At 59.5% G+C, this 24049-nt stretch overlaps 2 protein-coding genes across 7 annotated transcripts; one reads left to right on the top strand and one right to left on the bottom strand.

The window, feature by feature from the left end:
• Positions 1–1576: 1576 nt before the first annotated feature.
• NPRL3 (NPR3 like, GATOR1 complex subunit) lies at positions 1577–14384 on the top strand. 6 transcript variants are annotated; one of them, XM_020811940.3, is made up of 14 exons: positions 1577–1745; positions 3513–3582; positions 4324–4362; positions 6974–7103; positions 7920–7994; positions 9148–9301; positions 9636–9711; positions 11134–11271; positions 11732–11888; positions 11989–12095; positions 12369–12498; positions 12649–12838; positions 13339–13531; positions 13880–14384. In XM_020811940.3, exons 1-14 carry the CDS (start codon positions 1628–1630, stop codon positions 14043–14045), a joined length of 1743 nt encoding a protein of 580 aa, XP_020667599.1. In that variant the 5' UTR covers positions 1577–1627; the 3' UTR covers positions 14046–14384. The 6 variants fall into 6 exon arrangements, with proteins under 6 accessions (XP_020667599.1, XP_020667598.1, XP_020667600.1 ...); XM_020811939.3 differs by having other exon boundaries at positions 1578–1745; positions 9630–9711; XM_078381363.1 differs by lacking the exon at positions 1577–1745 and adding an exon at positions 2269–3340 and having other exon boundaries at positions 9630–9711.
• Positions 14385–14567: 183 nt separating this feature from the next.
• MPG (N-methylpurine DNA glycosylase) lies at positions 14568–17077 on the bottom strand. The gene is made up of 3 exons (XM_072982432.2): positions 16581–17077; positions 15706–15910; positions 14568–15058 (listed from the first exon to the last, which is right to left on the bottom strand). The coding sequence occupies exons 1-3, from the start codon at positions 16809–16811 to the stop codon at positions 14685–14687; spliced, it is 810 nt and encodes a 269-aa protein (XP_072838533.2). The 5' UTR covers positions 16812–17077; the 3' UTR covers positions 14568–14684.
• Positions 17078–24049: the final 6972 nt, after the last annotated feature.

Raw genomic sequence — 24049 nt, 5'->3', positions numbered from 1 at the left:
AGCAAGCGGCCGGCGTGAGACCGGGCTCGCCCGGCAGAAGAGTGCCTACTGGGGGCGGGGGAAGGAGAGCCCGGAGTGGCGGGGGGGGGCATTCGTTGCAACACGTGTCTGCCATGCGGGCACCTGTGCGCCCGAAACCAGCGTACATCTGTATCTCGATGTGTTAGTTTGCCAGTGCATTTTTGCGGGCGGGGGGCGGGGGGGGGCGGCCCAGTGGAACTTCTACGCGAGCGTCCTGCCTGCTGTTTGGCCACTCACAACTGGAGCCTCGGGGTCCCAGAACACGCTGAAGCTGCAAGAGGCGACCAGCACTGCTGAGCCCCTCCCTCAGCCGCTTCAGCTATCGCCCTAGAGATACAGCATCCGCCCGCTTGCAGAGGGCGGGAGGGGCTCACACCCCCACCCCTCTGCGGGGCAGAAGACCTTCCTATTCACGGTAGTCCTCGCTTTCTGTCTGCGTCTGGCTTACCTCCTGGGTTTGCTGTGAGGATCAAGGAGGGAGAAGGACATCCACGTCCCCAGCCTTGAGCTCACTGCAGGAAACGTAACCAGTAGATAAAATAATAAACTGGCCACAGGGATCACATAAACTCCCAGTGACCGCAGCTTCACTGGCTGCCCACTGGCTTCTGGGCAGATTTCCAAGTACTGGCTCTAACCCATGAAGCTCCAAATGGCTTGGGTCCAGGAAGGACCGCATCTCCCCTTGATGAGCCTGCTCCGGTGTTGGCGTCAGTCTTTTTCTTGGTCCCACCATCTTGGCTGTCCTCCTTCAAACAGAAAAAGACCTTTCTCCTCAGGCAAGCCCTCTCTCTCAATGCCTGGCTGCCGGAGCGGTTTTCACATAAGATGGTTGTGCATTACAACTTTGAGTGTGTTTTAATGTTGTGTATGTTTTTTAGTATGGTATTCATTCAATCCTTTTTAGTACGTATTTGCATATCCTATGACCCACTGTTGTTAGCTTGAAATACTGTATTTTAATAATATAAGCCGCCTTGGGTCCTTTTTTAAAAATAAAGTATTATTATTAATGAAAGGGATATTACAAATAACAAAACTGAAACTAATTTAAAACTCAATGGTGACTACACACAATACACACTGAACTTTTCCCACCGGTGCCACCTTCACCCTTGGGACGAGGTGACCAGTGATATCAGTTGGTACCCCTTTTCACCCCATTCCTCTCCAAAAATCCATGGATTCTTCTGCCGGCTTATTTAGCCTTCCTCTTTCGAAAAGACACGCTCCGAGTATACATTCCATACGCCCTGCGCGGTGGGACGGGGGGGGGCAGGCGCCCCCCTTCCGCCAGGCAGGGGCTTCCGAACGGCTTTTCCTGCCCGTCGCTCTGCCCACGGGGCACCCCCACGGCCACGAGTCTGACCCCCCCCCTTTCAATTCTCACCCCGGCCAGCGAAGGCGCCGGCCTACCTCGCGGGGTTGCGGTTAAGAGAGAAAAGGCAGCCACGCCCCCACGGGCAACGTGACCTCGCATCGGGCTTTGGGCCGGCGACGCGCAGGCGCACAGCCCGAGGAGGGGGCTCAAAGCGCATGCGTGCCGCGGCTCTCTGCCCTCCGGCGCCAACTCTATGGTCGCGCGGCAGGGAAGGAGCGCGCGAGGATGGGGGAGAGCTCGAGCCCCATCAGCGTCATCCTGGTCAGCTCCGGCAGCCGCGGCAACAAGCTGCTCTTCCGCTTCCCCTTCCAGCGGGGGTCCGGGCACCCGGCCGCCCAGAGCGGTGAGGAGCCAGCGAGCGCGCGCGGCGGGAGCGGCCCCGAGGGAGGCCGAGCCGAGCTCACCCGGGCCTCGCCCCGCCCCGGAAGGGCGGAGGGGGAGGGCCGCCGTTGCCATGGCCGCCCGGGAGAACTTCCTTGGAGACGGACGCGCTCCCAGGCGACGAGGGTGGGGGCGTCCTCCCCACCCCCGCCCCCGCCCGGGCGCCTTCTCTTGGGGTGGGACTCCCATGCCCCACTTTCTCCGGGTGGCTCGACTGTCCTCGGGTCCAGGCCCGTGCCCGCCCCGGAGGCCCGGCTGCCGGGGAGAGGAGGTTCCTGTGAGCGGGGCGCCCCCTCCTTGCCCCCCCCCCCCGGGCTGGCCTGGTGGGGCTCTCGGAGGGCGGCTCTCCGGACCGAGCCACCGGGTTCTTCCGCCTCAGGCCTGTCCCTGGGGTGGAGGCTGCGCCCCGTGAATCGAGGGCATCTCCGGGGCGCTGCAGCTTAAGGCGAGGGGAGGCCGGGGGAAAGGCACGCGGAAAGGAAAGGGCCGCCTCCAGGCCTTCTTGGGGTCGGGGAGAGGGGGCCAGGCATGGCGGGCAACCAGAAGCAGCCCCATGAACTCTGCTGTGGGCCCCGTGGCCGATTTTCAGGCCCCTTGTAGACACAGAGCAGACCCCAGGCGATGCCTCCCGTTAGAGCAAAACACAAGCCGAACCAGCGCTGCTCACAGGGGGCCGGAGGCTGGGGAGATCCAGGTTCCAGCCGCCACTGAGTCATCCTGACACTCCCTGAGTGGCCTTGTGGCTCCCTCCCTGCCTCTCTACCTGACCTCCCTCACCCTGTTGTTCTGGCAGTAAAGGCGGGGAGGGGCAGCGAAGAGGAGGGAAATGGTCTACCTGCCACTAGACTGACAGAAAAGGAAAAAAAGGAATGGCCTAAGTGGCTGGTTTTCAGCACAAGGCACCTTATATATCCCATCAGTCTCTGTGTTTAAGACTGACCGTCCCACCGTGATAGAAGCGAAAAGTCCACTTACGCGGGAGAAGAATTTGTGTGGGTTCCCAGACATTCTGTTCCTGGAAGTGTGACCTTCTGTTACCCGTGAGGAGAAGAAAAGAGGCACCACGGGTCACCCTTGGCAGGAAACAGTCCATGGTGGCCCAGGAAATGGGGCATGTGCGAAGTGACCTCAAGCACGACAAACCCTCAGTGGCAGGCGAGGGACAGTGGGAGACGACAGGTCGCACTTGGAAGGGGGAAGGAAGGAAGGAAGGATGAGAAACCAGAGAGTGAATTCTTGTGATTCAGTAGGGAATCTGTGCCCCACCTGGGATGCTCCTGTATGTCGTTCCTGGTCCATTATCACAGATACAGGTTACTTGTTGATAGTGGTGTATAAAGGAGGAGTGTATAAAGTTGACATCTGAGCGTTCATCCTGGAAGCAGGCGTTGCATCACGGCCTCTCCCAATTTGAAGAGACACTTGCCCAGCCGACCGAGGCAAAAAAGCAGTCATGAAAGCAGCAAAATCAGGGAGCTGGACAGGGGACAGAATGGATTTGTCTTCAGTGTGGAAGGGATTGTCACTCTCGAATTGGCCTTCTAAAGTAACTAACCGGTGAGATGGTTAGTCTTAAACACTATTCAGAGCACATTATCATAGTCTCTAGAGCGGGAAGGATGCCTAGTCTAAAGGAGGAGAGTGTATGTGGGTGGGGAGAACAGGAAGATGGATGGATCCCAAACTTTTCCCAGGTTCTTGCAAGTTTTCTCTGTTGTACTTTTTGAAGGGAAACCAAAGAGCAGGTATGCAGTCAACAGCATTGGCGACAGTGTGGAAGATCCAGATGGAGACTCCAGGTATGTGCGGTTCCTGGTCTTTTCCATGCCTGATCTGGCAAAGGGTGCTCAGGAGCACACTTTTGTCTAAAACATACAGTTGCTCTGGGCACTTTTGCAAGAAGATGCTAAATGGATCTTGACTGTGTAAATGTTTTAGAGACAAGGGGGGAATCTATGGTTGCATTCATTCTGATCCCAAACCAGTCTAGAACTGCTAGATCCTAAACAAAGGGAGAGGTCCTCTAGCAGTGCTGAGACCAAGAGTAACGACTGGGTTCCCTCCATGTTCCCGTACAGACAATTAAGGGAGCCCTTGTGAGGTCTGGCCAAGGCCTGCCGCTTTTGCTGATCCTGCTAAATCCTGACCCAAAGGATCTGGTTGTGAGGAGTTCCACTGCCACACGGCCTGGCATGACCATCATCCTGAGAAGCCAGTATTCTTCAGAAAGAAAGAATCAGTAACCCCTGGGAGCCCCATCATTATACTTGCAAATGAGAAGGGAATTAGGCTTTCCTTCCAGTGAACCTCCCTCTCAGCCAATCCATTTATGCAAGCCCATTTCAGTGTGTTTTATTTGAAAAGTCCTGGGAAGGTCCTCTCTGGCAGGTCGCAACCTTCAACGTCTGGGTGGCAAGGACTAAGTGGCTGCAGCCTTGCCCTCTGTTTCAGAGCTAGAGCAGTGTGTGATATGTACCTTTGCCTGGTTGACTCTTCCGTCCTGTTTCCGAGTGGTGCTTACGCCCCTGTTCCTGTTTCAGAGAGCCATGTCCTCTCACTGATGAGGAGGTGGTGTCAGGGTAAGACCGAATGTTCTCAACCAGCAACACCTCTCTCTGTCTTCTGAATGGCTTCCCTTGCTCACTGTCTTTTTCTTGCACCCTGTTTCTATTTCTGTTTCCCACCAAACTGCCTATTAACTGAATGACAAACTAGAACACAGGGAGGTATACGTGAGGTTTTGGAAAGTGCCCCCAAAGAGGCCAGTCAGCAACTGGAAAAGAGAGAAGCAGTTCTGTGGTAGAGCCACTGCTCTGCTTGCAGAGGGTCCCAGGTTCTCTGTTGCCCGCAGTGTCTTCAAGTAGGTTGGGAAGGAGCCTCGTCGGGAATGATGCTGGTCAGGATGGGAAGGGAGGGAAGAGCAGGAAGCCCCCAGTTTCCTTTGGGGAGATGGTCCTGTGAATCCCTTGCAGGAAAACCAGAGCGATCAGGGCCATGGTCCAGTGTGCTGTTGAGGCTGAATGTGCTCCCTCTTGGAAGGAATCTGTGAGCGTGTTTAAAATGGACTGCTCTGGCTCCTTTTGTCCAGACACAGAGAGACCATTCCGAACTACAATCGGGGTGAAGGCCCTAGAAAAAAAGTCCAGTGCTTTAAATAAATAACAATTTAACTTGGCAGGTTTTTATTTTGGTCTTGTGTTTATTAAAAAAAAACTTTCAGTGCCCCAGCAGTCAATAAGTAGTTGAACTAAAATGTCTGATTACATTAAAAGGCCAGGCATGCTTAGTTTAAATATTACATTGAAACAATTTCCAAGCTTTGTGTGGAATTTATATTCTGTGAGAATTTGTGTGCCATCTTTACGTATTCTGTTGGAATACATGTCTTCAGATTTTTACAGCCTGACCTTTGCATACGTAATTTGTTCAAACTGCAGGAGGAAGAGCACTGAAACTGGTGGACACACACGGGGTTTAGCCCTTGGGGGATCTGTGCAGGAGGATATGGGTGTCCCCTTGTCTGCTCCCCACCTGGGGCTACTTCTCTCCCACTGAGGTCTTCTGGGCACCTCAAACTTCACAGGCAGCCCGTGTATGTAGAATTGTTTACGTTCTTCCTGTCAGTTTCCCACTGGATCTGATCTGAGCCAGAAAACTTAACTAAAGGATCTAAGATGATGATCATAATCATTTTTCTGTTGCAAGGGAAGCATGTCATGCTTCAGCTTCCTCAGTCATTCAACTGGTAATGAATTTCATGAAAGAGAGTGTTTGTTCGTTTTAAAAAGTTGAATTTTTCTGCAGCAGAATAAAAGGGTAGAACATTTTCTGTCAAATTGTCCGTTTGAGAAACAGAAAGGGGGAAAAAGCCTCACATCCATTATTCATCTATCTCCTGTGCTAAATTCTCATGACTGCAACATAATGAGGGTGGTAGCTCAAGGCCCTGAACCCTTTCAACTCTAGGGAGACTGGCCACACATGGTGCGTGGCCTGCTTTCAGGCATGTCATGGAGCAAAGGCTGCCACCCCGTTTCCCTCTCCCCTCTCACAAGGGGACTTTGGAGGCTCTCAAAACAGTCTTCTAAAAGCCCAGTGGAGGTGGAAGGGAGAGAGGCTTCCCTGAGATCTCTCCTGGCCACCTGATCCAGGGAGCAACTGACCGCCTCCCACCACCTCTGCTCGGGCTGATAAGTGGCAATCTCTCAGAGCCACAGCCCAAGCAAGAGGGTGGTGCAGCTGCTCTCTGCCGCCCCAGTGACACAATGGGCAGAGGTTCCCCAACATAACCACGTGAAAGAGGGGGAAAGTGTGCCCATAGATTCTGGTGCTTCTCCACAAAGGGTGGGGTCTCTGGCTGGTGGAAATTGGTGGGGAAATCCCCAAGGATTTTTGTGGTGGGCAATGAGGGGCAACACCAGACACAAAGAGCTCCTTCTCACCAACAGCTCAGGTGTTTTCGCTCCCTCAAGAAAGCCTGTGCCAGAGAACAGGAGCCCTCTTTGTATTCTAGAGCGGCCTCCCTTCCCAGCTCCTCTGAAGGATGCGGCCGGTGCCTGTTTTCCTCTGACCGGCTGGCAGCCTGCCAGTGCCATGGGTTCAAGGCTTGGCTGACTGGGAATGTCGAGGCAGGAAAGGCCATGAGTGGCATGACTTCTTTTGGTGACCAGTCCAGTCCAGGAAAGACCTCTGAGGTGTGCCTTCCAGGGATTCCTCTGTTACTGGCAAACAGCCTTTTGAAGCCAAACCTAAGAGACCTGGAACAGAAGAGGAGGAGGTGAGGGTGAGCGGCCGGGCCAGGCGGCCGGACTCACCCGCCCTCCTCCATTGGGAGGCCTGCCTTGCCCTTCTTTCCTTTCAGGGACCTTCTGCTGAAGCAAAAACTCTGCCTCTTCTTCCCCCACCCCTCGCCCGTCTCCTCCTTCCACGTCTGAGAGCTTCTCATTAACGGAAGCTGCATGAGCCTCTTTGCCTCCAAAGCTTTTCCTTTCAGTAATTATGGTGATTGGAAAGACAAGGTCTCGATGGCCAGTTAATTCTCCTCTAACAGATGGCACCTAAGGTGTCCCAATGTGTACACTTCTCTTTAATGGCAACACAATAGACCCTCTTAATTTCGAAATGCTGTGGCGCTGTGGGGGAGTCGGCAGGGAGGTGTGGTAGCAAGTTGAAGTGGTCTCTGTCTCGAAGGTTCTCGGACGTCATCCTGGCAACCATCCTGGCGACCAAGTCGGACATGTGCGGCAAGAAGTTTGAACTGAAGATCGACAACATCCGTTTTGTGGGCCACCCCACCCTGCTCCAGCATGCCTTCGGTCAGGTAGCGCCCCTGGGTCTGAGCGCCCCGGGAAGGGCAGGCCTCTGGAATGGGGTTGGGGTTGGGGCCCAGCCCGCCTGGGCTCTACCCAGGCTACCGTCTTCCTCCGCCAGGTGGCCCCTGTCAGGATCTTGGGGGAGGAGGCGGTATGTTGGGCTCGTCCTGAGTTGTTCTTCCATACATCTGCCCCCAAGCTGAGTCTCTGTAAGCCCCTTTCAAAGGCAGCCTTTTGCAAGGGAGAGCCGTCATCCCATCCGTGAGGGTCCTTTACTCTTGTGCTCTGGCCCTGGAAGCCGTGCTGACTAGTCCTCGGTGTTGGAGACCTGGTGGCTGCTAGGTGTGAAAGAGAGGCCCTCTGTACGTGCTCACTCTTCCCCGTGTCCCTGATCTTAGCATGGCATTGGGAAGAGGCCCCAGTGCAAGGGCGCCTCTTCTGTGGGGAGAGGGGCAGCCTTTATTCCAGGGCAGGCTTCCCAGACTTTGCTTGAGAGCAGCTCTAGGTAGTGCCCAGCAGGCTTTCCCGGGTTGCATGTGATATGTGGCTCCTGTTCTCTTTGGGACATAGGTTCAGGCCCAGAGTGGGGGCCTTGAGGCCCCTGGGGTGTCTGTGTGAGTCATTTGGGGCCCCTTGGGATCCTCCAGGCACCCCCCCCATGGTGTTTGGTCTCTCTTCCAAGCTGCTGGGTGGTCCTTGGCCGCCCTGATCCTGGTGCTCGCGGAGAGTGCTGTGGGTCCCACTGGCCCACCCGCCTTCCTATCCACTTGGTCTCCCCCCCTTTTTTTTGCTGCTCCTTTTCATATCTTAGCTTGCCTTTGCAGATCTCCAAGACAGACCCCTCCCCCAAAAGAGAGATGCCCACCATGATTCTCTTCAACGTGGTGTTCGCCTTGCGGGTAAGCAAGCCCACCCCCAAGGCCCGTGCCCGCTGGGCTTCCCATCTTTCACCAGGAAAGACGTCCCTGCCCTCGCTCCCTAACCCTGTGTGTTCTACCTGCATGTCTCTTAGCAGACAGGGTGGGTGAGAGAGAGCTGTTGTGTGTGTTGTTGGGATGATGCCACTAATCAGCAGATCTTGGTTAGCTTGGTGGTGATCCTGAGAGAGAGGGTGGCATCTCAGAGCCGGCCAGTTCTGAGGGCGCACCTGTCCCCCTCCTGGCTGGGACCTCCTGCCTTTTCTAGTCCCTCTCTTTGAGCGGGTGCGGGGGGTGGGGAGATGTTGGGGATACTTCCAGGGTCTGGTGGTGCCCACCTGGAGCCGATTCATGGGGTAGGCTGAGCCCGAACCTGTGTTCCTGTTACACCAGGAGGCAGGGAGGGCTGAAGAGCTGGTAGGGAGGCAGAGCAATGACTCAGCAAAAATAATCTAAAAACAATCACATGCTCTGGAATGCTGAGTCACAGCTTGTGAATTTGGGTGGCTCGGATTATCAGCTGCCTTGCCCTCTGATTCCTTAACAGGCCCTTGGCAGCTGCTCCCTATGGCTCTTTGGGTCGCCTCTCCAGCCCCACCTTCCTGGCTGTACGTGGCTGATAGCGGCCCCGGCGCCTTCCTTCCTTGGGGGCTCTGTGGATCTGTCCCACGGGGGTGCTGAGCTGCCTTGGTTTCGAATGCAGGCACCCTCCCTGGGGAGACCTTTGGTCCTCTGTTTGCTCAGCCTCGGGTTAGGCGAGCGGACCAGGCCCAGGGCTGAACAAGGCACTCCCCAGGGGCCCCACACGCAGGCTGCCCTCCATGCTGCCAGGGCCTCCACAGCCATTGGGAGGGAAGGAGGGAGGGACCGCTGTCAAGGCAGGCCTGGCTGCCAGGCGAGGACGGTGCTTGAAGGGCCCCTGGAGCGGCTGTGCCAGCCCCACCAAGGGCCTTGAGCTTCTTGGCCCAAGCAGACGGCTCCCCCTCCCGCCACCCTTCCAGTGCTTCAACACTGCTCCCTCTGGGGGAGGGAGAGGCCTTATGGCCCCCCTCTTGCCCTTTTGGTTGCCTCCTCATCCCCAGACCCCAGGAGGCCTGACCCGCCTGCCGTTGTGGCCCCTCCCTGTTGCCCGCAGGCCACAGCAGACCCCTCCGTGATCCACTGCCTCCACAACCTCTCCCGCCGCATCGCCATCGTCCTGCAGCACGAGGAGCGGCGCTGCCAGTATCTCACGCGGGAAGCCAAGCTCATCCTGGCCATCCAAGATGAGGTCTCGGCCATGTCGGAAAGTGAGTGAAGGGGTGGGGGTGGAGGTGAGAGAGGCAGCCCCTTGCCAGCTGTAGGGGCTCCTCTCCCCCCCCCCCGTTGCTTCCCAGGGAGGTGCCCCGGCTGGAAGGACCTTTGAGTCCAGGGCACAGGCCCTCCAGGCCCTGGCGTCTCTTCCACAAGCTTGTCCCTCCCATGGCACAGGGGAGGGGCTGTGACCCCTAGGCACAGGCCACATCTCTTTGGGAAGGGGCTTGGAAGCTCTGCTGAGCTGTGCAGGGGCTGGGCCCCGTGTTTGTGTTGTGGATGTGGTGCTTTGAGCTCTGACTGCTTCTGCCCGCCCACCCCTAGCGACAGATGGACCCCAATCGCCCTTCCTCCACATCCTTCCCAAGTGCAAGCTGGCTCGAGACCTGAAGGAGGCGTATGACAGGTAAGGGCCCCACCACCACCAGCAGCACCAAACCCTCTGGCAGCGCCCCCTTGCCCCCCCCCTCCTGGCCAAACAAGAGGCTGACTTGAGAGGCAGCCCCGGCTTCCCCGTGCATCTCCTGGGACTCGCAGGAAGACCCAGAACGCCCATGCCCGGCTGTGCCACCAGGGCCTTGGCCCGAGAGGCCAGGCCAAGGGAGGGTGGCTGGAGGACGGGCTGCATCTTCAGTGGGGGCCGTGACCCGAGAGCCTGAAATCCAGAAAAAAGGCAGTCTTGGAGCCTTTGGGCAGGAGAGGTCGCTATTTTGGGTAGTGGCAGGGGAGGCGCGGACCTGGGGGTGGGTCACTGTCCAGCAGGCAGGCTGCCCCCCCCCCGTGGTGTTTGGCACAAGGTAGTCTCCAGAGCCTGCAGCCAGCTCCCTCCCTCTCTTGTGTGCCCTGCCTCCAGCCTTGGGCTGTAAGCACGGGGGGGGGGGGGGGAGGGAATTGTCATGGGAGCGTCGGATAATCTGCCAGGGGGCTGATGGTGCTTTGTGGATGGAAGGATGGATAGATGGTGCGGAGTGGGAGGTGGGACTGATCGTTGTCTCCATCCTTGAGGGGGAGGGGAGAGGTTTGACGGGCAGCACAGGGCCCCCTATGCCCTGATCTCTGTCGGACACGACCTAATGACTAAACAACAACAAAAACTCCAACGTTTGTTTTCCATCCTGCAGTGAGACTGTTCTCTCCCCCCCCCCTTGTTGTGCTGAGTCTCTCAAAGGCCAGGGCTCTGCAGGGAGCAAAAGCAGCCCCCCCCCCCCGTCGCTCTGAGGGGCACAAGCGGGTCAGCCTGCTCCTCTGCCAGTGCTCCGAGGCAGCTCTGAGCCGGCCAGCACCCCCTGGCGGGAGAAGGTGGTCCTGATCGGTGCCGCTCCTTTTTGCCACTGGGGGGCGCTGGCGGTCTGTGGCTGTCCAGCCGCCCAGGCCGCCTTATTGGCTCAGGGAGGCCATGTTCCTTGTCTTTGCCGCTTGCATGGGCATGGGGAGTGGGGAGGCTGAGAGGCAGGGGCTTCCAGAGAGGAGGGTGCAGGTCAGACAGGCGGACCCAGCCATGGCATTGCAGCAAAGCCAGGCCCCCTGCCTGCAAACCCCGCCCCAGAGAAAAGCAAACCCTTCTGGCCCCCTCCCGGGTGGCACTGAAGCTTCGGCCACCAGGCCTTGCGCGGAGCAGGACTGTGCCCGGTAGTTGCCGGGAACTGCCTTGGCCTCCCCCCCCCCGTCTGGCTGGGGAGCCTCCTTGGCTGCCTGTTTCGCCCAGGCCTGCGGCTTGCAGGGCCACAGGAGCGTTGGTGGGTGTCGCGGGGTGTGGCGCTTCACCCCAGTTGCTTTCTGGGCACTGAAGGGATTCTGATCCCCCCCCTTCCTCTCTCCCGCTCTCCAGCCTCTGCACAACAGGGGTGGTCCGGCTGCACATCAACAACTGGCTGGAGGTGAGCTTCTGCCTGCCGCACAAAATCCACTTTGTGGCCTCCCACTTCATCCCTCCCGAGGCCATTGAGAGGAGCCTGAAGGCCATTCGGTAAGAAACTGTGCCGGTGGGGGTGGACCTCCCTCTGGCTGTTTGCTGCGAGAGGGGCTTCCTGGACTACCCTCCCTTTCCTTCCAGGTGGGATGGTCCAAGGCCTTGCAAGGGAGGGGAAGCCAGTGGGGGCCGTTTTGTGGCTCTTGGGGGGGTGTCTTCCCCCCTCTGGCCTGGGTGTGTTTGCCCACAGAGGGAGGCTGCTTGTTTTCCAGGCAACGACCTTGGCCCTGGGTCTCGGGTATAAGAGGCTCCAGGGCGGGGCAGTGTCTCTGTCCGGTGAGAGCCGTGGACCTCCCTGAGCACCTCATGCTTCTTTCTTGCTCCCCTGAGAGGATCCTGCACTTCCAGCTCAGGTCATTTTGATCTTGGGACGCCTTCCCCCGCCCCGCCCTTGTATGGGAGATCTGCATGCATGTGTCCCCTTCTGCACGCGTGGCCCACCTCTCTTGTCCTGCAGGCCTTACCACGCCCTGCTGCTGTTGAAGGACGAGAAAACCCTCCTGAATGAGCTCCCTCTGGACTGTTCCCCTGCCCTGGTGCGGGTGATCAGGACCACCTCGGCCGTGAAGAACCTCCAGCAGCTGGCTCAGGATGCCGACCTCGCCCTGCTCCAGGTGTGGCAGAGGGAGAGCCCTCAAATGCCGCCCCCCCTCTCTGTCCCCTACTGGGTGTTGGGGTTGCTGAGCCATAGGTACGGTCTTCTTTCCCCGACAGGTCTTCCAGCTGGCAGCCCACCTGGTCTACTGGGGCAAAGCCATCATCGTCTACCCATTGTGTGAGAACAACGTCTACATGCTGTCTCCCAACGCCAGTGTTTGCCTGTGAGTCCTGGGGTCTGGCTCTGAGCATTTCCAAGGCCTGGCGCCTCAGCCGGGGCTGGTGCTGGGAAGGATGCCCTGTCTTCCACCAGAAGCTACTCTGGGGGGCTGAGCTCTCTCCAGTTAGCCTTGCCTCGCAGGGTCCACCTTGCGGGGATGAATCTGGGAAAGACGAAACATCCACCAGACAGTGAAGTTTGGGCAGGAAGCACATGTGGGAGAGAGAGAGAGAGAGAGAGACACCCCTGAGGGCCCTGATGGCGTTTTCACCTCCAGGTACTCCCCGGTGGCTGACGAATTCTGCTGTCAGTTTCCGGGCCACGACCTGCCCTCCGTTCTGTCCAAGTTTTCCTTGCCAGTCTCTCTCTCAGAGTTCAAGGACCCTCTGGCTCCACTGATGCAGGAGGTAAGGGCACCTGCTCAGCTTCCCGGCTCTGCGGACACTCCCTTCACTCCAGGGAGGTTTCTGGGGGACCCCTTCGCCGGCTGGCTTCCTCTAAGGCCCTTCCTGAGTTGTCCCCCCTGGGTTCAGGTCTGTTTTCTTCCCTCCGTTCAGACGCAGCTCATCCAGATGGTGGTCTGGATGCTTCAGCACCGCCTCCTCATTCAGCTGCACACCTACGTCTGCCTGATGGTGCCCCCCAAGGAAGAGGACCTTCGAGGGAAAGCGGAAGAGCTGCCGTTGGCTGCCCGGGTGGGGGGCCGGAGCCTCAGCACCCCAAATGCGCTCAGCTTTGGCTCTCCAAGTACGCAGGGGCCCTTTTCTTTCCAGGAATGGGCCTGGGAGAGCTCGTCTTTGGGTTGCAAGTGAACATGGCTGTTTGTAGGCGATCCCTAGGCCAGGGGGTGATCGGCCATTGCCTCAGGAGGAGGAGGAGGAGAAGCCCCCGTTAGGCAACATCTTTATGCCAGAGCTCTGAGATGTTCGTTTGTTCATTGAGGGAAACAGCTCCGTGTCCTTCTGTGCATCCCGGGCGGGGCGGGGGGGGGGAGGTTGCCCCTTTTTCCTTATGAATGAAGGTCTCTTTGCAGGAGGAGCCTCCCAGGCAGGATTTAGGTGCATGCTTTGAGCGCCAGGCCACCAGCCGCCCCCCCTTGCGCTTGAGGCAAGAGGGATGCCACCAGACCTAGCAGGGGCACCCCGGGCTTTCGCTTCCAGGCAGAGGTTTCAGGGCAGGCGAGAAGGTGGGGGTAAGCCCACCCAGCAGCACCCGGTGCCCCTCTGCAGCTTTGCTTTTTCCTGTAGCCAGCAGTGATGACATGACCCTGACCAGCCCCAGCATGGACAACTCCAGTGCCGAGCTGCTGCCCGGCGCAGACTCCCCCGTGAACAAGCGCATGACGGAGAACTTGCTGACCAGCCTCTCGGAGCACGAGCGGGAGGCCATCCTCAGCGTCCCGGCTGCCCACAACCCCGAGGATCTGCGCATGTTTGCCAGGTGACGACGGAGAAGCCAAGCAGTTGGGGGCCGAAGGGGCTCCCAGGCGGGGCAGCCAGGCGGGCACCTGGCTCTCCTGCCTGGCACCCCAAAGCTTTTGGCCCAGAAGGGTCTGCAAAAAAGAGCAGCCGGAGGTGGGGGGAAGGTGGAAGGGCTCAGCCTTGCTTGCTTCCCCCCCAAAAATGTGAGCAGGCAGCCCCAGTAGATCAAGCCCCCTTGCGTTCTGCAGGCGGCATCTCATAGGCTAACTTTGGGCTGTGTGGGATGGGTGGGGCCCTCCAGGACTGGAGTTGGAGCCACTCAAGCCTAACGGGGTGCTTCCCTTCCCCGCCCCCCATACCCTGCCAGGCTGCTGCACTACTTCCGGGGGCGACATCACCTGGAGGAGATCATGTACAACGAGAACATACGCCGGTCTCACCTGCTGATGCTCTTTGACAAGTTCCGCAGCGTGCTGGTGGTGGCCAACCACGAGGATCCCGTCATCTCTGTCTTCCAGTCCTTCCACGAGTGAGGGGGTCCAACCCCCAGACTTGCCTTTGATGAGTGATGGTGGACAGGAGCCTATAGCACCGGCGGACTGTTGTGGACCAGGGCAGGGGTCTTCTTCATCCTCCTCCTCCTCATCCTCCTCCCAGGACTAGGGGAGGAGGGGGTTGTGGGAGAGCCTTTCAGCTGGAGGCAGTGGGGGCCCTGGTCCACCAGAACACAGCTGGCAGGCTGGCAGCTGGTGCCCTCTGTGGCCAGGATTTATTCTGGGTCTCCTCTGAGTAGGAGGGCTGCTTGCTTACTGTGTGCTGGCTATTGGCCGTTCAAAGACAAGAACTATCAATACACTTTTGCAGAACAATAACAGGTACTTCTTGCTTATTAAGGCTCTCTTGCCCCACTCCGCTGTGCCCATTACCACATCATGGAAGGAAGGGTTTGTTGTGGGAGCAACAAATTTAGATTTGCACCTCCTTGGGTTTTTTAAAATAACAGTAATTGAACATTCCAGGAACCGATCCCCAAACACCAGCCTCGGACCCACCAGCAGAGCAAAACAGCTTTATTTACACAAAGGAGAAGCGTGCCATAAGAGAAATACCAGCCCCCCATAGCGTGCCATCCTTCAAGAACGGCACCAAGCAGGAGGCCTCAGGTGCCGGGTTCAGGAGGGCGGCTGGCACCCCTTCTCGGCCTTCCTGTCCACCACACTGACGCACCGGTTGCCCCGAAGGTAGAAACGCAAAGGCTTGTGGGCCCAGTCCCCACGGACCCCGATCCGCGTGGTAGAGACCAGGGCTTCCTCCCGGGGGGCGTCCTGGCCCGCCTCCAGCCACACCGCCGGGTGCGAGGCTAGGTCCTGCTGGTCGAAGTTCTTGTTGACGGCCAAGGCCTGGCAGAGCTTGGAGGGCCCGTTGCAGAGCTGCCAGTCCTTCAGGATGCCCGCTGCCCCTTTCCTCCCGGCGAGGCGCAGCTGCCTCATGGACTCCAGGCCCTGCAGCGGCTCCAAGGAACGCAGGAGAACGGCCGCCCCCTCCCCTGCAAAAAAAGATGGCGGCCAGAGGCTGTTGGAGTTGGAGGGTGACTGGTTAGGTTCCCCCCCCCCGCACACACCCCTGCCTGCCCTTGGGCCACTGGTGGGTCGCTCTGGACGACTGCCACCGCCACCTCCTCCTCCACACACCCCCAAGGTGGATCACAGATGCAGTGAGGCAGAAGGCAGGCTGCCTGCAAAAGGGATGTTGCTCGCGGAGCCCCCCAGAGCTGCAGGCAGGACGTCGGCTCTGGCCTTCCAGACCCTTCCACTTGCAAGAAACCCAGGCCAGTCTGGCCAAAACCTGGGGATTCCGAGGGTGGGCGTCCAAAACGCCTGGGGAGTCAAAAGGCGGAGAACCCCCGGCCCTGCGGAAACCCCTTCTTGTGTCCTCCCCCTTCGCCACTGAGCTGGCCAGGCGGGTCGGTGGACTTCCATCTCTCTTGTGCCTTCACCCCTGAGGAAGAAGTGGGGCCGCGTGTAGGGCAGAGAAACCCGTGACTCCCCCTGTGGGAAGCAGAATCTTCCTAGGATGGTGACAGAAACCGAGCAGGGCTGGGGACGGGGCCACCCCACCTCCAGGAAGAGGGCACCGGACGGGTTCCTGATGGACACCCTTGGGCCAAGAGGGCCTTCGGCTGCCAACGCCTACCTTGGCTGGAGATATTCATGCAGAAGTAAATCCCGTAGATCTGGTAGACGTACAGGGTGCCAGGCGCCATGAACATGGCGGCATTCCTGGTGGTCTGGCGGCCCCCCCGCGAGTGGGACGCGGAGTCCTCCCTGCCCAGGTAGGCCTCGGTTTCCACAATCCGGCCTCGGAGCACTTCGCCCCCGGGGAGCTTCCGAACCAAGACCTGCCGGGCCAAGCAAACCAACCAGGGTCTTAAGCTTTGCCAGTGGTGGAGCAGCGGGGGGGTTGGGGGTTGGGGAGGGGGCGGCTGGAGCCACCGGGTGACCCAAATGTCACAGGTCTTGCTGCCCGCCTGCCCACCCGTTTGCCCCGGATTCCCTCTACACCACAGCCTTCAGCTCCACCAGAAGGGCACCCAGGGGCCCTGGGCCTAGACGGGCTAAGCCGGGGATGGGGCAAAGGGCAGGCTCCCTGGGACCGCATTTCAATCACACATACACACACACACACACACACACACGTGGGAAGGAGGCAGCAACCCCACAAGTGTGGAAAGGCCGGGCTGTGGGAGAAGCCAGAAGGGCAGGAAGAAGGTGGTATTCGGGGTGGGGGTAGGAGGGCACTGCCATGCCTGCCATGCACAAAACCCAGGGAGGGGACCTGAGGAGAGGGAGGTGGGGTCAAGCCTGGCCTGACCCTCCTGAGGACTAGCACCCTGCCTTCTAGCGAGAGGGCTAAATACCGCCGGAACGGAGAGCAGGCGGCCCCAACACCAACCGGCGGAACCCTTTCCCGTGGGGGGGGGCGGGGGGGGAGGCGACGGTGACCTGCCTGCCTGGGGCCGCCTCCCCTTCTCGGGGCGCCGTGGGGTAGGGGGGCGGGGGGGCGGTCACCTGTCCCAGCAGGGCTTTGGCCAGGGGGACGCAGGGCTGGTCGAAATAGCCCGGACCCAGGCGGGAGGAGGGCGGGGACGGCGCCGGGCTTCTCTCGGCTGATGCTGGGCGGAAGGACGCGCTGCCATCATCGCCGCCGCCGCCGCCGCCGCGGGAAGAGGAGGAGGAGGAGGAGGAGGAGGAAGGCCGCCCCCCCTGCTCAGGAAGGAGGCGCTTCCGCGTGGCCGGCATGGAGGGGGAGGATCGGGGGAGGGGGCAGCTGGCGAGCGCCCGGCGGGCCCTTGAGGGAGGGGGGGCTCCGGGGCGGCCCCCGGCGCGAGGTGGGGTGGGGGCGGAGAGGCGGGAGCCCCACCGAGCCCCTCCCCTGCAGGAAGATCCGACGGCGGGCCTCGGTCGCTTCCGCCGGTGGGTCAGCACGTGTGTGGGGGGGCAGCTTCTCCTTCAGGGGCGGGCCGTGACTCTGGCGCCGTTCCGTGGGGGAGGGGAAGCTGCGAAAGGGGCGGGGCTTCCTCCGTCCTGGCTCCGCCTCCTCTTCCTCGCTCTGGTCCGGCGGCGGGGGCGGAGCAGGCGGGAGGGAGGGAGGGAAGGCTGCGGGGGGGGCCCCCACTCCCTCCGCCCCGGGAATCCCGGGGGATGCGTTGCGCCTTGCACGGCTTCCCAGGCGTCGGGCAGCACCTCGGCGGGGGCGGCACACTCGTGGCTCGGCCTTCCTCCTCCTCCTCCTCCTCCTCCTGCCCCTGCAGGCGGCTCTGGGGGGGCTCTGGGGTTGGGGCGGGGGGGGGGAGGAGCGGGGCGGGACCGGTTGTCCCAGAGCGATCCAGGCTGGTCCCTGTCGCTGGAAGGGCCGCCCGGGGCGGGGGGGGGGCGCGCGCGGGAGGGGGGGGCTCAGCTTGTCTCTGCTGCGCAGGAGGCTCTTCTGGACGGGGTCCTGCTCCGGACCAGCCCGCCCTGACCGGGGACCTCCCTGCCCACGAAGGCGAGCCGGTAATCCGAGGGGAAGCTGGTGGCCTGCGAGGTGTGCTGAAGGCCAAGGACCCCTCCCTCCTTTCTGCCCCCCCCTCCCCGGCCGCTGCCGCCCAGGGCTACCCTGCTGGAGAGTCCGAAGGCACAAGAGCTGGCAGCCGGGGAGGGGCCTTCCCAAGCAGGCCCGGGGAGCGGCGGTCCCCACCCCTCGAAGCCCGGGCCCAGCTTCTGCTCTGGCAGTTCTGTGCTGGGCCAGCATTTGTGTCCCTACCATCTTCCAAACACACAAGACACACAGTTGTTGCACATGGAGGGTTACTTGACTCAGCAATACTACTCTTGGCGTGGTTTTAGATCACAAGGTGATGTAGCTGCAAAAAAAAAGGGGGGGGCAATGCTAGGTGAGGCTGCCTTAACAGAAGCAGAGGCTCCCAATTCCGTGGAGTGCTCGTCTCCCTCAGTTTGGCCCTGGGAAGGCCTCACCTTGAATTCTGCGTCCAGTTCTGGACACCACACTTCAAGAAGGATGCCAGCAAATTGGAACAAGTCCAGAGGAGGCTGACAAGGGGGATTTAGCCCAAACCCTGGGAGGAGTGGGCCGGCCTCCCCTGCCATGGCTCCTTCAGACCTGGCCAGGCCACCTCTGGGGGCCGCAGGGCTTGTAGAGAATGTCAGGTCACTTCCCTGGGCCCCGAATACTGACTGCGCCAGGGCCGCAGGGCCCATGTCCCTGTCCCCTCTGCAACATTTTGATCCTATTTTCTTCTAGTGACCCCAACGCAGGGGTTAGGTGGCCCAACTGTTTTGTCAGCCACCCTGTGGATTAGGTGAGGTGGAGAGAGAAGGTCATAGGCAGCTAGGGATTTGAACCCAGGACTCTTCTAAGTGCTAGTCCTGTACCCCAGCCACTCTGCCACCCGGCCTTTCTGACAGCAGCCCTTGAGAACCGAGGCCTCCCTCGAACAAGGAGCCCTTTTCTCGCACCCCCCCAAACCTCAAAAGCCAGGCTCGGCAGGTAACTGGGCACCCCAACCCAGTGCCCGCCTTGTGAGGGACAGGCTGGCCTGCCTCTGGGCAAAGGCCCTTCAATCCATCGCCAGCGTCCTTGGAGCAGACGGTGGGGCCTGAGAAGAGGAGGAGGAGGAGGGAGGCGGGGGCCGCGTCTCGTTCACCCTCCGAAAATAACCACCCCCAGTGGCCTCTGAAACCAGATCCTTGTACAGCCGTGGGCGTCGGGCATTGTGTGCACGTAGGGGAGATGGGGCCGGCCTGCTTTGGGACAGTTGCCCGACACAGCTGGAGGGTGGCAAGGGGCACGCGGACTCCCTTCGCCCAGCCCGTCCTGCCATCTCTAGGGCCCTTCACCACCACCGCCATTTCCTGACAGGGCAGGTGGGTATTTCACCTGTTTCTGGATGTGAATAAACTTCACCAGGGGAAAGTCAGAAGTTGTTCTTCTTAATATGGATTCTCAACAAAAGAGGATGGTTTGTTTGTTTAGAAATTTCCAGTCCACTTTCAAGGGCAAAAATTCTCCTCAGGTGGTGTACACATGATATAAAATCCCTCATGAAAATAAACGTGCAAAAGGTTAGACCAGTTTTCCACTGTCCCAGAATCTCTGGATCCTGTTGTGTGAAGAAGCCCTCTGGCTGTCTGCCATGGGTCGTTTCCCCCCCCCCCCCTCCGGTTCAGCTCTGTTGCCTGTGGCCCCACACGGGGGTCCTGGAGTGATGGAAGCAGCACCTGCTTCCCCCCCCTTCTTCCTCTCCTGCCTCCTCCGCTCTCTTGCCCTCGGCTTCCTCAGAGCGCTGGGCTGAGGGGGCGGCTTCCACCCACTGGTCTCTGGCTGCCCTTCTCTGGAAAGTGGTGAAATCGTTTCCCCCCAGAAGCCCCTCAAAATACACTGCCCGTCCAAAGCCCACCGGTGGGGGTCTGTGGGGTGAGGGGATAGCCTCCTTCCTGGGGCTTGTGGAAGTGGTGCCGGGGGCTTCTGTGGGGCCGATGAGACCCAGGGCCGCAGGACGGATGCCTCCTGCCTCTAGAGGAGACCCAGCCGGCGTGGCATGCCCAAGGAGGCCGGTTCCAAGGCCACCACCCTCCCTTTTGGGCTTCAGAAAGAAAACAGCGGTGGCCCTCCGCCAGGCAGCCTGCCTGAAATAACTTCCCAGCATTCCTGCGTCTGCCCTTCTGCAGCCCCAGTGACAAAACAGGCCGGGCGGTGGTGATCTGGGGATGAACCAAGAACGCATCCAGTTGTTGATTACGGAGAAGCAGCAGGATCCTCAAATGCCAGGCTGCTCTCTCGTCCTCTCCCCACAGGGCACCTCCCTAGCGGCTCCTGCCCTTTCCCTTCCTCAGACAGGCAAATCGGTTCTTTGGCACCTGGTATCCACCAGTGGGGCTCACACTCTCTGCGCTGCCCGGCTGGGGATGATTTTGCTCTGAGCATGTGCTGAGCCCCTCTGCCCGCCGACCGAGCCCTGCCTGGGCATGAGCAAAGTCCAGACATACGGTGGGCCTCCTTTCATGCAGGCCAGATGGCTGTTCCCTTTTATGCACCTCATGATCTTTACACACCTCGTGATCTTCCCAACTCTTCATTGCTCCAGGCCGAGCGCGCGCGCGCGGGGAAACGGGGATGGTTGAGACAAGGGCTGCAGAGCGAGGAGGTGGCTCGCCTTGCAAAAAGTGTCTGAAAAGTGGGTCCCTCTTCGGCAGGGCCGCTCTGCACGTGAGAGAGAACATGGCCTTCTTGGCCAAACGCAGATGCCAAATTTGGGGGAAAAACAACAACACGTGACACAGGAGGAGCCTGAACCGGCAGCCAGCCAGCACACTACAGCTGTGGGAAGGCCAGGCCGCTGAGGCTGGAAGTCATGAAATGAGTTCATGAGGGCTAAATATAACCAGGATGGAAACCACCCGTTGTCACCTCCTCAGCTCCAGGCAGCCTGTGCACATCTGGGGGGGTGGGAGAGGTTTCCTGGCCTGACGGGAGAGCTTCTCAACTCTCTTCTCCTTGCCTGCAAAAATGCAGTCATGTCGACAAAACCTTCAGCACCGGGAGTTTTCTAATGGAAGCAGCTGCCCCACTCTGCCCGATGGCCGGGCTGGTCCCGAACCGCCAGGGCCCCCACCCAGAGCCGAGAGCAGCCTGTCGCCCGAGTCTCTCCCCCGCAAGCGTCCCAAAAGCCTCCAGACCAGCATCCCAGGCACAAAGCTTGCGGCCCCTGCCTTCTGGTCAGACGGGCCTCACTCTGAGGAGCTGAAAACTGCCTGGCTTTGCTCTCAGCTGGGAAAGGTAGCAAATGCATCGCCATGCAGGCATCGCTGCTTGCCAGGGCGCCTCCCATTCCCAGCAGGAACCACTGGTATTTCAAGCAGAGAACAAGACCGGGTTCCATCCATCGCTCTGGGCCTGCAGGAAATCCTTTCCTTTCCAGGGCAGGAAATGGGAACCCCTCCCCCCAACCACCGTGGGCAGCAGCCTCTCTGTCCTACAGCATGGCCTGCGCCAGAGAGCGGGCGCCGCTGCCAGTTCCAGCTGTCCCTGGGCTAGACCTGAGGGGCTGCGGGACGTCTTGGCCTGGCAGCCTGGACAAAACACAGGGATGGAAAGCTCCACCTTCAGCCGGGGAGCCCAGGGTGATGGTGCCCCTCTAGCTGCCCCAAAGAAGTGCAGGGCGTGAGGAGGGCAGGGGCCTCCTCCCCCCACTTCAGCTGAGAGAGGGAGGGGATGCGGCTTTCCAACTGCAGGCCTCCCCTCATCCTGGAGAGACATTGATGCTGCAGCTGCTTGGAATCTGGAGAATTTCTGAATATCTGAATCTTAGTTTTTAAAAAAACTGTTTTTAAGGCAAGCAACTCTGTGTATGCAGTCAAAAATCACTCTGTGCTGTCCTGTCAGTCTTTGGGTCATTTGACCTCGGAGTTTCCACGTTCCCGAAGCACCAGCATAGCCATGCAGGCCACGGCCGAGAGGTTTGAAAAGAATACTGTACAGCATTAGCATTTAGAAGCCTCAACTTTGATCTCATGGAGCAGGACATGATGGGGATTGGTGGCCCCATGAAGCATAAGGAGAAAACCTCTGTTCTGTGCTGTTCTCGTCTGGCCCTGGCTGGGCCCAAACCCACGAAGGCCCACTGAGGAGAGGGAGGGGGCGCCTTCCCCCCCACCAGCTGCAGCTGCAATCCCAGAGGAGGGGCGGGGTGCAAGCCGCAGCCAAGATTCCTTTTCCCTGCCTCGCCCCACCCTATCCAGAGCCTTGACTGGACCAAGGGAGAGTTTGAGGCACAGGGAAGGGGCATCTGCAAGCCGCGGGGGCGGGGGGGGGGAAGAGGCGGATGGGAGGGAGGAGCACAAGCTGTCCGCTTTGAATTCAAAACCCTGGCAGGCTTCCAGGCACTGCGTGTCCTGAGCAAATCCTGGCCAAGCCTTCAGGCCTCCAGCTCAGCGGGAGGAGAAGAGAGGCAGACCCTCCTCTCCTCCAAAGTCCAGTGGGGTGGGCGGGCCCCCTTTTCTCTCCTTTCTGCCTTTCTGCAGGTGAGGGGCTAATGATTCTAGCCCTTTGGGTGCTCCCAGGAGAATGCAAAGTATTTTGAGGCAGGGGCCCCCCTGACCGTCGGAAGAGGTCCTTCACCAAAGGCGAAGATCTCAGGACAGAAACATGTATGAGTCTCAGGTATAATCACACTGAAACGGAAGCCCACCCAGGTTTCAACTTCCGTTGCCCCACCCGTTTGCTTGCACAGTTTTGCAAGCATATTGGGCAGCTTGCAAAGCCGTGGAAGAACCTTTCTGGAAAGGTTTGCTTCTCCTTGTGAAGCTGCTCATCCATTTCTGCCCTCTGTTCCTCTGTGCTCACTGGATGTTGCTGAGCAGCTCCAGATTCATCTTTATGCCAGCTTCTCCTCCCCTCTAGCCATAAGGAGGTCATATGGGAAATCTCTGTGTGTGTGTGTGTCTGTCTGTCTGTCTGTCTTCTGTGTTCACATTCTGCTTCTGGGCTTAATCCTGCTGGGGTATCTGGTGATGCAGAGAGTGAACAGGAGATGGCCCATTCTGATTGGGGCACTCGTTAGAGGTAGGTGTCCAGTGCTTCCTGCTGCCTGTACTGACCCCATGCTGAAACCGCCACCTTCTCCCATGCCAGGTGCATGAATGGCATTGGAGGCCCATCGCGGCCAAAGCGCCACAGTGTTCCCAGCTCTTAGTGAGTGAAAGGAGCTGCCTTGCCTCCTCTCATGGGCGTAGCTGAGCTCAAAACGGCACCATTGCCAGGCTGCTGATTGTGGCCACCATTCGGGCACCTTGGAAAGAAGGAAGGAAAAGAAGGGAGAAAACAAAGCAGTTCTCTCTCTCTCTCTCTCTCTCTCTCTGTCTCTCTCTCTCTCTCTCACACACACACACACACACACACACAAACACACTCAGGGAGGGAGGCAGGCCCCCTCCCCATCCCATAAAGGGCAGCTCACGGCATTCTCAATGAGGGCATTATCTGGTGCTTTCCAGGAGTGGCCCTCCTTGTGCCAGCCTAGCCTAGCCTTGGTCACAAAGGGGCATTCAAGCCTTTTTCCTTCCTCACCATTCAAGGGCTGGAAATGGCCAAGAGCAGCGCTTTCTCTCTCTCTCCCCACCCCACCCGGGCAACCCCCCAGGATGACTTTCTGGAGCAGCTGCCTGCCCGCTTCCTGTGGACAAAGAGCCTTTCCCTCTTCCTGGCAAACCCCCCCCCCCATTTCAGGCCTTTCTCTTCTTCTTCTTCTGTCATGCAACAGGACAAGCAAGCCCACTGCAAGAGGATCTGGGCTGGGAGGAGGGCAGCGGCGGCCTTTGGAGGGTTGGAGGGAGAGGGAAGGTCGAAGCCACCCTCGGAGCAGCAGAGAGAGCTGCAGCAGCCCCTTGGCTTGAGCGCCCTGCAAGGGCCAGGGCTACGAAGCGGGCTCAAGCCCGTTCTGATTTGGCCAGAGGGACAGAGGCGGCCTGGAGGGTTTCCAGCACCCGGGCTGGTCTGGGCAGTGCCCTCTTAAGAGGCCGGCAAGTCAAAGCAGGGCAGCTGAAGCCCTGGCACTTGGTGGGCCCGAGAGAACCACAGTGGCCTCCCCCACACCCAGACGGTGTCCACTTCCCGCCGGCTGAATTATCATACCACTGGGCTCCATCCTGTTGTTTCAAACAGTGATTTTTATATTGATGTTGAGCAGTGGAAACTCGGGAATGGTCTTTCAAAAAGGAAGTGGGTGGGGTGGGGGAAGCAGGCGGGCTCCTCAGAACCAGCCAGGGCTTGGGAAGAAGAGCCGGGCCTCCCTGGGGTGCAACACCCATCGGCCCCAAGTGCGAGCCCACGGAGGGTGTAGAGGGCACCAGGGCAGGACCCCCCGGCAGGAACCGGGCCTCAAAAGAGCTGCCCCTCTGTGTTGCGCTCCCCACATAACTGCTCCGGGCCTAGCACAAACCCTGGCCCTCCGTCCGGAGGGAAGCCAAAGTTTGCTGCTACC

This window comes from Pogona vitticeps, chromosome 13, assembly GCF_051106095.1.
Source record: "Pogona vitticeps strain Pit_001003342236 chromosome 13, PviZW2.1, whole genome shotgun sequence".
Taxonomy (NCBI): domain Eukaryota; kingdom Metazoa; phylum Chordata; class Lepidosauria; order Squamata; family Agamidae; genus Pogona; species Pogona vitticeps.
Note: the sequence above shows the minus strand (reverse complement) of the source record. Positions and strands in the feature narration are given on the sequence as shown.

What these genes read in the sequence shown, in the direction of transcription:
- NPRL3 (XM_020811939.3), top strand. Translation starts at nt 1,628, where the DNA reads ATGGGGGAGAGCTCGAGCCCCATCAGCGTCATCCTGGTCAGCTCCGGC. An exon ending in GATCCAGATGGAGACTCCAG is followed by an intron (nt 3,583 to 4,323) that starts GTATGTGCGGTT and finishes TTCCTGTTTCAG; the next exon opens with AGAGCCATGTCCTCTCACTG. An exon ending in TGGCTCCACTGATGCAGGAG is followed by an intron (nt 12,499 to 12,648) that starts GTAAGGGCACCT and finishes CCCTCCGTTCAG; the next exon opens with ACGCAGCTCATCCAGATGGT.
- MPG (XM_072982432.2), bottom strand. Translation starts at nt 16,811, where the DNA reads ATGCCGGCCACGCGGAAGCGCCTCCTTCCTGAGCAGGGGGGGCGGCCT. An exon ending in CCAAAGCCCTGCTGGGACAG is followed by an intron (nt 15,911 to 16,580) that starts GTGACCGCCCCC and finishes TTGGCCCGGCAG; the next exon opens with GTCTTGGTTCGGAAGCTCCC. An exon ending in CATGAATATCTCCAGCCAAG is followed by an intron (nt 15,059 to 15,705) that starts GTAGGCGTTGGC and finishes CTTTTTTTGCAG; the next exon opens with GGGAGGGGGCGGCCGTTCTC.